Source organism: Anabas testudineus, chromosome 8 (genome assembly GCF_900324465.2).
Source record: "Anabas testudineus chromosome 8, fAnaTes1.2, whole genome shotgun sequence".
Lineage (NCBI taxonomy): Eukaryota > Metazoa > Chordata > Actinopteri > Anabantiformes > Anabantidae > Anabas > Anabas testudineus.
Genome location: NC_046617.1, coordinates 2,033,754 through 2,046,067, shown reverse-complemented (window position 1 = coordinate 2,046,067; position 12,314 = coordinate 2,033,754). Strand labels below are relative to the sequence as shown.

At 40.9% G+C, this 12,314-nt stretch overlaps 1 protein-coding gene across 1 annotated transcript; it reads left to right on the top strand.

The window, feature by feature from the left end:
• Nucleotides 1-956: 956 nt before the first annotated feature.
• hoxb1a (homeobox B1a) lies at nucleotides 957-3,575 on the top strand. The gene is made up of 2 exons (XM_026352291.1): nucleotides 957-1,795; nucleotides 3,223-3,575. The coding sequence occupies exons 1-2, from the start codon at nucleotides 964-966 to the stop codon at nucleotides 3,573-3,575; spliced, it is 1,185 nt and encodes a 394-aa protein (XP_026208076.1). The 5' UTR covers nucleotides 957-963.
• The last annotated feature ends 8,739 nt before the right edge of the window (nucleotides 3,576-12,314 follow it).

Below are 12,314 nucleotides of genomic sequence, written 5' to 3'. Positions count from 1 at the left end.
CACAGCTCCTCTTTTATTCTCTGCCTCTCTCTTTGCTCTGACAGATCCGTGCTGATATCAGATTGATGGGCCGGTTTGATTGAAGTCTCTTTGTCGTGCTGATGTCACGGCGAGTGATGGATGAGGCGTGTGCGCCGATACAAACGCGCGCGCGCGCGCGCCTGCGAACTCCACTCCTGAACCGAAATCGTTCCCCTCCCCTACACACACACACACACACACACACACACACACGCACACACACACACACACACACACACACACGGATTCTGTCGCTCCCGTGAGCGGCTGACAAACTTCTGGCCTGCTGTCACCATAGGCGACGTGACGACGAACCACGTGACCGGCGGCAGAGGTAAGAAAAGAAGTGACACGGAAAACAGAGAGAGCGGAGAGAGAGTACGAGAGGGGAGAGGGTACGGAAAGAGGAGCAAAAAAAAGAGGGTTTGACGGGAAAGAGGCAGCATGGAGGAAGACGCGTAGAGCACAACCTGTGTGGAGGTGAAGAGGTGACTCCTTCTGTTTTCTCGCGGTGTTTCCACTGTCACCCATGAACCTTTGGACACGTTGAGTTGGGCTGATGACAGGCCTCCCGTTTACGCACACGCACTGACAAACACCACAGCAGAGCGCACACCAGGCCTACATGTGTGGTTCGGGTTTGGGGACGTGCAGCGTCCTCCTTCTCGTCCTCCACACTGGAACATTCTGCTCATTTCCACTTTGATTCCTCCTCCATGGTTTTCTGCAATTTTTTCTAGTTTCTCCATTTGTTTCTCAGCCACTTTTATTTTTGGAGATCTTTGTTTCATTCCATGATTTATTTTCGTTCATCATTTCATTATCATGTACTGTATTTACACCTTTTCGTAGTATATTTTGATCTGTATTTTTTTAATTAGTTTTGATTAACGTGCCTTGGGGGGTGCCTTGCTGATCATTTTGAACTTGCCTCTGGTCTGTATGGACAACATGAACTCGTTTGTGGAATACCCCATTTACAACCGACCGGGCACCGCCGCTTATTCTGCGCCCAAACCTGGATACCACCAGCACCATCCTCTGCATCACCATCACCATCCTCTGGACCAGCATCAGAGCTTCTCCGGCGCCTTTCACACGGGGCCCACTAGCTCGCTGTCTCCCGTTAACGGAACGAGAAGTGACGGCACAACTTACACCGGGGATGGGCGGCTGTACGGACCCACCGGAGCGAGCACGGGCGGTGGAGGGGTTCAGGGGGCCACCGGGGCGGCCCAGCATCATCAGCAACATCACCATCTTGAGCAACAACAGCATGAGCAGACGCACAGCGGCTACCACCATCACCCTCATCATCATCAATCCCAAAGCTTACAAAGCGGAATACTGCATCCCTATAATAACGGCAGTAACAGTAGCACCTACACGGACCAGGCGTGTGCTCCAAACTCAGAATATGCTGCCGCCTCGGGAGCTTCCAACACCGTTCACTCACAGTATTTCATGGAGGAGTCTGTAGCGTCCACCTACTATCATCAATCAACCTTTCCCAGCTCGGCCTCCACCATCGGGCCCAGCTACGGGGCCCTGGCCGGGGCCTTCTGCGGGCCTCAGGGCGCTCTGGCAGGGTCACAGTACCCACAGCAGCTCGGTGGGGGTCTGGACGCAGGCTACCTGGGGCTTCCACACGGAGGAGGTTACGGAGAGCTGCCGGTTTCTCTGGATCGAGAGAGGGGGGATGAAGAGGGCCAGCAGGCCGCGCAGGGGCAGACCTTCGACTGGATGAAGGTGAAGAGGAATCCGCCTAAAACAGGTGAGACTCAGCCGGTGCCTCCTGTGCACATATTTGCTTTTCTGAATCCAAATATTACTGAGATGTAGCCTAGGGCCTGCAGTTCCTAACATATCTACATGGAATGGCCTGGTGATGTGGGAGGTTTCAGCTGAAGGCTGAAGGCTGTGGCCTCTTCTACATTTATCATGGGGCTGTCATGGGACATGAAGTGGCTTATTAGACTGGAAGAACGGTCGATTGAAGCTGAACGAGCGAAAAGAGGCCGAGGAAATGCAAAAATATAACATGAATACAGTATAAAGCAAAACTTTATAGCTTTATAGATATAACAACTTTATGTTATTTATGAGATTGCTTTCACTTCTCTGAACCAGTGAAGTCTTAATTATTACTAATTATTTTTTGTTATCATTAAAACAACTATTTGGCCTGAAATTAAGATTTTAACATTATACTGTAAAAATAGCTTTTTATTGGACCATAAATAATGAAAATATTAACAGTACTCTATTTTTTGGCCTGGTAACGTTTAGACTACACCTTCTGCTGTTTAGTAGTGAGATGATATAATGGCGTCTGATGGGAATGTGCCTCCCCACCCAGCCACCCACCCCGTGCTTCTCCTCAGCCCTCCCTCCCTCTCCTCTCTGTTTTTAATGGATATAGCAGAAGTCTGTGCAGTTCTGTTATCTTTTAAAGCACCAGCCCTTATTTTCTCCCCAGTTCGGCCTTTTCCCTTTGTGAGGTGTGACATGTTGGTCTGCAGATAACTTCAGCGCAGATAATGAAACCCATATTGTTCCAGACACAGCCCGGTGATTTAAACCAGAGTCGGACCAAAAGTGGCGCATTACCCTACCTACACATGCTGTAACACAATAAATAACAATGCATTTTTATAATAAAGACATGAACCAGAGGTGGTAAAAGAACAGTACACATAGTCAGTATTCATGTAGGCTAACAGTATAAATACGTGCCTAAAATATCCTACAAGTAGAATTAAAGTACATGCTTTAAAAGTATTTAGTATAATATTTAAAATCTAGTCTACCTCTGTACATTGATAAAAAAGTCCAGATCTGCTTGATAGATTTTCAAAAAATCAGTCAAAAAATAAAAAAATAAAAAAACAGCAACAACAAAAGATAAAGACAGAGAGTTGGTGTGGAACAAAAACAGCAGCTGAAAAAATGGTTTTAACTCTATTATAAATTGTTTATTGGTTCTTTATATTTATTTATTTATTTACATCTGAAGAAAGTAACTAGTGACTAATAATTAAATGTAAGAAAATGTTCTCTTTGACCTGTAGTTAAGTAAATATAAAAGTATATATAATATATATATATAATATTTATAAATCTAGCATGTAAATATATATATATACATATATATATCTGAATTTCTAACAGTGTCACCCCCCACCCCCACCCTCCCTCCAGTCAAAGTGTCTGACTTCGGCCTCGCGGGCGCCCACAACGCCATCCGCACCAACTTCAGCACGCGGCAGCTGACGGAGCTCGAGAAGGAGTTCCACTTCAGCAAGTACCTGACGCGGGCGCGGCGCGTGGAGATCGCTGCCACGCTCGAGCTCAACGAGACCCAGGTGAAGATCTGGTTCCAGAACCGGCGCATGAAGCAGAAGAAGCGCGAGCGCGAGGGCGCGTCCGCCACGGCGCGCTTCTCCTCCTCCGGCACCGACAGCGGCTTCAGCAAAGAGCTGGAGGACACAGACTCCTCTGCGTCCACGTCTCCGAGCGCGTCCTCGAGCTCGGAGTCAGAACCAGTGATGTGAACTATTTACAACAACGTGCTGGATCTCAATCACCCGCCTTATCCATTCCAGTCTCCTACATGTCCCAGAATCCCTTTGGACAGCTCCACTCCGCCACTTTGATTCTTACATTCCCTATTTTTACATGCAGGTGAGAGGAGCTGTTCCACCATGTTAAGTGAATGTAAACCTGGTTTATGCTAAATCAGTTGTTTTCATAGCAGAGTCACGGAGGATTTGATAGAAACATATGTGCCAGGACTTCCAAACCTGCTGCTTTATTCTCCTGCTGTTGACTACTGCACATTCTTGGACAAAGGGATTTCAGGAACTAACCAGTTTCGAACTTTTCCAACCTGGGCTTCATGAACCTACATTGGTCCCCAAGAAAAATGTTTGCATTACACAAAATTATGATCAAATTCTTAAATCTAAACATCTAAACAAGGGAAAAGGACCTTTTGCTCCGAGATAAGTGCTAAAATACCTGCTGTAATAAGAAGCTGTGTCGAAAATCCATCTAGAATGGAAAGACTCTGGTTCCATATTTATGGCCTTTTTTGGAAGTTGGAAGTATCTTTTAACTGTGAAGTGAGCTGGTGTACAGGGTAATGATGATGTTGGGAGGCACTTTGGCATCTTTGCATGTCTGACGAACAGGGTATAATTGTTGTTGGGTTAAGGTGGAGAGCACATTTCCCACTGAATGTTTCCATTGTTCCATTCTGTCATTGTTTTAAACATGAACTGTCATATGACATTAGGTTAAAAAGCATCAAGGGACACTAAAAGTCTTCTCTGAAGGCCTCCACGACTAAAACCATCGGTTTTTGACTTGAAGAATAAAGAGCTCTGATCCATTTTCATCCTGCACACCAGCCTGAGCACAGCCAAGCTACATGAGCCTTAGAGCCAGAAATCCAGGGAGCCTCTGATGGCAGAAATCCACTGTTCTATCTGTTGAACTGTAGCTGTTCGTGTTCCACGTTTGAAGCCTTCTTTATTATTTTTTTATGTTTGAAAGTTTGAAATGTTTTGTGTGAATGTCTCATCCCACACAGCTCTCGCCTTTGCACTATGGGACTACAGGGTAACAAACATTTCGGATGCTGAAACAGAGGGTTCATTATAACCCTCTGGACACACAAGCTCACAAGCATCAGACTGGGATATTCTGCATCCTTAGTGACACTCAGGGGTATGTGTGTGTGTGTGTGTGTGTGTGTACACGTGGTTGATGATGTATAAAGAAAACTACTGAAAATGAAGTCAGCCAGACACAGCTGCCTCCTTACTGAGTGACTGGGAGGTGTATATTTTGCAGCGTGTCCCACGTGAGAATAAATTATTGGACACGTTTTATATTATTGATTGTAGATGTCTGTGAATTGAGGGTTTTATAGCAACAGCCTTTTTTACAGCTGAAAGTCACAATACTTACAAGTTGACAAAATTACAACATGTGAATAGTTTTATTCCTAAATACGACTAAATGTCAGCTGATGTCTGCAAATTGAACAAAAGCTTCAAAATAAATAAGGAGGTAACGTTTCAGAGTACTTCCTAAATCTGAGCTGAGTCCTTCTTCAAAGCAGCTGCTCTAACCGTGATTTGGGTGTAAATCTCTCCACGTGTGTAATCTTGTCTTGGCCTGTACTGTGAACTGTTGTGACTGATGTTTTTTAATGTCTGTTTTGAAATGAGAGCAGACTGACTGAGTTTTATTAGTTCTGCTGCCTTAGAAACACTTCCAATCATGTCTGTTTTTTCTACTGTAATCTACCTCAATTAAAGATTCTTCTGTCAGTCCACTTCAGAGGTGACTTGATTTTTTTAACACTCCTAACCAACCATGAACAGTTTGGTCTGTGATAGACATTTATTTATAAATGAGTTTAATGCTGTTTGATAAAATATTCAATATTTCCGACCAAAAGAGAAGTGTCATTTAGGTGCCAGAAGCACATGCTAACATTCATATAAGTCAGTGAAGCAAAATTGATGGTAAGAGAGTGGTTAAGGCCACAGTAAATGACTTATGTTGATGAAATAAATACAAACAAATATCTGATCAAATAATGATAAATTGCAATGGTGAAAGAAGTATACAGATCATTTGTTTCAAGTAAAAGTACCAGAGTGTAGAAATACTCTCAAAGCCTGCATTCAAAATGGAAAATATAAAAAAAAAATCTGAAAGTGAAGATAGAAAAAAATGTTGATGTGCCTGAAGTAAAAGTACCCTTGATGCAGAATGACTTATTTCAAATCTCCGAATATGATATTATTGGATTTTAGTTACTGATGCATTCATGTGTTCATCACTTTAATACTGCTGCTAGTAACAATGGAGCTTTTTATAATAACTGTTTTTTACAATACACAATATAATGTGAATGTTATATGTTTTTACACTATGTTAGTCATCATTTGGATTACTTTAAATACTTCTCTGTAGCATCTAAACTTCATGTTAGGGATCAATAAAGTTTTATGATAATACATATTAATCTGATTCAGAGAAAGAACAAGTAAACATAGATATTAAACAAGTGTAGTGGAGTAAAAGTATGAGATTTGCCTCTGCAGAGTGTGAAGTGGCAATGTAGTGATGCAGAAATCCCTCAGAATAGTAGTGAAGTACCTACTTAAGTAAATGTGACTAATCCACTAGTGATAATTTGAAGAACTAGAAAGATGACTGTAAATACACAACACAAGATGAACATAACGGGTTCTATTTTATTTCCCGACAAGCCAGTTGAGAATGTAGCTGTTTTTAAGACTTGTTATTTCAAAAAGTCGTTCACGTAAGGAAATACCTCTGATGCCACTTTCCTAAATGTATTCCTGGCAAATTTAGCAGATGGCAAACTTACTAAAATACTCCTCAAGGCTAATATTTGCTAAGATCTGCTTGGAGGATTAATCTGTTGATGAAAGTCAGAGAAGAAGTTTGTGGTGGCCCCAAAACTGTGCACTACACTCCATTAGGTGAAACAGAAGAAGAAAGTGAAGTAGAGGAAGAGGAAATGATGAGGTAGGCACAGGAGCTGCCTGTCTTCCTCCTCACGGGTTAAAGAAACACACCGTTTGATATAACACAACATACAAAGAGCTTCATGCATTTCAATAGCAGGCAGGACTCTCACATTCACATGACTGCATGGACTCTGAATGACCCCTCATACACACACACACACACACACACACACACACACACATTGATGCAGGGCTACAGTGAGGAATGTAGCAGGGCTTTCCAGGTGGCTTACTGACCTGCCGACCTTTAGAGAGCCTCTGGGATATCTAAACATGTAAACACACCCCTCCTCATCATCATCATCACCATCTCCTTCTCCTGTCTTGCTGGTCTGAGGATGATGCCCATCCTGGAGCCTGGGTGGCAAGCTCAGTCATCACCTCATCACACACACACACACACACACACACACACACACACACACACACACACACACACACACACACACACACACACACACACATTCCCTCAGATGCTCTTCCATGGTCACAGCTTTAAAGACATGAGGATTCATTAAGTCAAATAGGTTGAGGCACTCAGCAGGTTCTCTACAGGTCTCCCTACTACTTTCAGCAGTCAGACTACTCAGGATGCTATTTTTATATTTGACTTCTGTGTCTGCAGGTTTTTAACCAATGACAATGTTCTGTATGAATAGATGGATAGATCAGTAAGGTTTGGAATATCCCAAAATGTCTTCACAGTGCCAGAGGTAGTAGAAATCCACAAACTCAATGCTTAATGAAAATACAAGTACTGTTTAATATATTACTCTACCACACTTCAAATTAACTATTGATGGAGAAATGAGTGAAGTTGATTCTGCTGAGAAAATATTTGTGAAAATGTATGAATGTAGCCCAGATTTGTTTGACAAAGTCTGAAGATTATGGCAAATGTATAGTAACTGAGAAAATATCAAAAGGACAAAAATGACAAATATCAGGGTAGCTTGGTTTGGAACAATACTTCAGTACTGAAGCAAACTTATATAAACTCTGGACGTCCTTAGGATTTTCAAACTCTCAGAAAGTTGAACTGAAACTTAAAGCTTCAGTTCACAATTGACCTGCTCTGTTCCATGACCAGGTATCCATATGAACATAGACAGGGGTTTTGCTTGTTGTAACCATTCCTCCTGTTAACACAGACTCAGAGATCACTCTGCAAGATGCTCGCTCTGTAAGTGATGGGCTCTGTGCAAACATGTTTGAAAATGGTTATAAGGCCTATTCACATGAAGTGGTGCCTTTTCAGGACAGAATTCTGTCTTATGTTCCCTCCACTGTAAGTCACCAGAGAAACCCAAAGAGAGAATACTAGACTATAAAGACTTGACATTTGAAAGATCTTCACTTGACTTACTCTGTCAGCTGAAGCATTATATGAGCTGTACATACACAGACTGTGGATTCTGCCTCCCACCACATCCATGGACAGGACCTCAGTAAAGAATCTATTCATGGCCAGTACAAACAGAAGAAATGATTACCACAACAAAGCCTTCTTCAGTGTTCACATATGCACTCTTACAAAAACTATGAACCTGTCATTTAATCTATAAGTGACGTTATCGTGAGATATGACTTATCACTCTAAGGAGTGATGTTTGATGCAAACTGAGCCAAGTGGGTGCCAAGAGTCAACTGGCACCGTTTTTAACCTTCACCGCCACAGACGACTGATGCTCTGTAAGGTTCTAGATTACTGTACAAACTGTCCTGCTCATCTTACGGCTTCCCTCTACTCAAAAACTAGAATGATCTACTGCAGAGAGAAAGAGAGAGAGAGAGAGAGAGAGAGAGAGAGAGAGCTTAAAAAGGGTGGAGATTCTTTCAGGGTGACCTCATACAGTCTGACCCCCAACTCCTGTTTTCCTTTCCATAACTCATCTCAAGTTCAACACAGGGCTGTCTGCCAGCTTGTGTGTGTGTGTGTGTGTGCCCGCACAATGAGCAGTAAAAGATAAAGTGGTGTGGCTACAGTTCAATAGTTCAGAGTCTCAATCAAACAGATGAGTGTGCATACTCGGCCACACATGCACGCACACACACACACACACACACACACACACACACACATTTTACTTACAGTAGCTCTTACACACATATTTATCGTCCATACTCTCAAACAGTGAGTGATGAGTAAGACCTTGATTTCTGATTCGAGCTCAGTGAAAATCTATTTATTGAGCAGATGAACGGCAGACAATCCTTATAAAAGCCTATAGTGTGTGTGAGTTTGTATGTGTGTGTGGCTAATTGGACCCAGATGCTGCTGTGTGTATTTTGATGAGAAAACAATGCCACCATATTTCTGTTGTAAAAAAAAAAGAAAAAAGAAAAGTATTTATTTATTTATTGCAATGGAGAATCAGTTTAATGAGGCTATAAAACTGTTATGGCATCCTCTCTGTTCCACTTGATCCTAATAATAATAATAATAATTAGAAGAATTATTATTAAATATTGGATCAATAGAAATTTGATTTTGAAAGTGTTGTTTTTGTATATCTCATAGAAATGACCATGTGTTTTTTTCCATTGTGATAAATGTGAATAATGACAGTTAAAATTAAACATTTTCAACTTTTCTCGTTTCTTGTACATGTTTCATGGATCCAGAATACAAAAAACAAATAACAGAACTGTTCTCCATTAATCTCTCACTGTGTTCTTGTGTGTGTTACAAATGTCATTTATTTATTTTATTCATGTACATTTATTGTTATGTAAGATTTTTTTTTTTTGTTAATGGACTAAATTCATAAGAATCATAAAACTATAAATCTAAAATTCTAAATAAATAATTATACTATAGACTTTGTTTAATTCACATGTAAGTGTGGATTGACACAGTCTTTCTCTGCTTTTCGTAAATTAGGTGGGAGCAAGTTGCTTGATAAATGTGTTTGGTAATTTCTGTATCATATATAAATTATATAATAACATATATATATATATATATATATTTCCTGATGTACATCTATTCTAAGTGAAGGCAAAACAAAATAGTAATACAAATAATAATAAAACAGACAGCCAAACAACAAGTGACAAATAAACATGTACATTAATAGTCAATATGGTCTGGATCACATTTGTGGTTGTCTATAAAAGCAAAACATAATACATATTAATATAAATATATACCAATGTCTACCTTCTGTCTTCATTTAAAATACTTCGATAGAACTGAATTTTTCTGTTATAGCAAGTCCGTTTGCTTCTTAGCTAGTGGCTGTTTAAGGAAATCAGGATAGCGAGTTTCTAATCACAACACTTACATGTTGAACAGGTTTGAGTTTAATTTAAATTTATGTATAAACTTAAATACCACACTGATAAATAAATAATTGAATGTATCATTTAAATTCAGTATTCTGAATATAAAACACTACTAAACCAAAAATGAGGGGAACACCACAGTGTATTTTTCTTTGATTCTTTAGTGTGTGTGTGTGTGTGTGTGTGTGTGTGTGTGTGTGTGTGCTTGCTGGTTTTTCTCTGCTGGGGTCATCCAGAGTTCAGGAGCTCTCCTCCTCCACTCTGCCCACACATGGGGCTCTGCAGCCCTGCTGAGCTGCTGCCACATCCCACTGACCCTGTCCTGCTGCTCTGTGCGAAAACAAGCCTGGACCTTATATCACCAAATCATAAGACCATTATAAAAACCATCATATGCTCAGGAAAGGTGATAAAAAAAAAAGTGGCTTTAAAAGGGTTCCACAGTCTGCTGACCTGTCCAGTCCTCTGACTATCATGACCGCTGGTGCTCGAACTGGAATACAGGTAGTTGAAACCAAAACAACACACATAACAAACACATATATTATAACAGACACAGTGCAATATCAGCTGGGATAGGCTCCAGCACCCCCACAGCCCTTAAGAGGGACAAGTGGTTAGAATAATGGATGGATGTATGGGCAGTAATTATTGATCTAATTGGCCATGGGTTGTGGAGCTACTTACTGTCTGCTTGCTGTCCTCCCATTTATAACTGACACCAGTGATGACTGCAGTACTGTAATGAACATGTGGGCTAATTATTGTTTTATTATTTACTACATAAATATGAAATGTGATAAAAAAAATAGTTTTCTCCCAATCATGATTTTTTTCTCACTGTATTTGACAGCTGGAATTATCATGTCAGTGTGGGGCTTTTTCTTTTTTACCTTATTATTAGTGTTGTGTGTTTTCTGCCAAGATAAAAACAAAACAAAGACCACCCTGACACTTCACAATGCCACTGGAAAAATGTTTTGGTCTCTTATGGATGAAACCAAACAGTATGTGTGGTGTTAAAAGGAAACATTGAACCAACATGAAAACATCCCTGGATGTTTTGCTGGAAGATCAGCAGAGAAGCTAAATGATGTCTGGGAGGATTTTGCTGCTTTGTTCAGTTTCAGCATGTTTTTTTTTAACTTCCCTCTTAAATGAATTCTCAACATTTGCTGATTATTTTCATATAAATCCATAATCCTGTTGCAATAATGTGCCCAACAAAACAATAACTATGGTTGATGTGGTACAGCGATGTCATGTTGGATTGAGTCATGTTGGACTCACATGTTGAACACAATAATACACACATAATAGGAGGAAAGACAAAAGGTCATGAACCAACAGTGGAACCCATATACTTAAACCTTAAATGATTTTTTTAAAGTGTGTTTGTCAGCAGGCTGCACTGTCGAGGGCAGAGGTCAGATGGGGGAACAGGGAGCAGGAGGTTATCAGGCCAGACATTCCTGTCCATCCAACTCTGAGAAAAGCCAGGAGAGACGAAGAAATGCACATCCCATAACGGACAGTCTACTGTCATCTGGTTGGAGAGTCATTTCAAATGAAAAGAAAATAAATAAGCATTTTAAAACTCTTTTAAAACTCAGAGCCTTTTCCCTCTGTATAAACTATGACTTATCTGTGTGTGTGTGTGTTTGAGAGACAGAGTGAGTGTGTGTGTTTATGTGGAAGACAGGCCTGAACACCTATGACTGTTTGCCTTAGCCAACACAGTGTACCCCGTGACCCTGTGCCCTCACACACACACACACACACACACACACACACACACTCATGCTGTGTTAGCCTTAGATAAACAAGCTATTGTGCCATGTTCTTTCAGCACCCTCTGTGTGTGCGCATGTGTGTTTATGTGCATGTGTTTGAAAGAGAGACTGGGGGAAACAGGAACGGCTAAAGTGCATCAGCTACCCTTAATGCTGGTGCGAGACCGAGGTCACATCTATCACAAGGTGACGACACACACACACACACACACACACACACACAAGCACGCACACACCACTGCAAAATGACAATGGATCAAACTATATTTAATGAACAAACATGTGTGACATGAAATCAATCAGTAATGGGGTAATAATAATTATCTAAGTAGAACTCGCTGTTGACTGAGCAAACACACACACACAGATACACACACAAAAATCATAAATACACAACCTGATGGTAGCAGATAGGAAAAAAACAAACATAAAAAAACCCAGAGCTAATCACCGCCTCAGTCTGATTAATAGATGATACAAAATCTGGTGAATAAAGTTGATAAAACAGCATTTACCTTAACTTAATATGATAGGCAGAAACACCTGTCAATCAATTATCTTCAACAAATCTCATCAATCTCTAAGCCTTCACTCTTAAAGTTAGAGGCTCTTTGCCTCTTTCCACCCAAACACACTG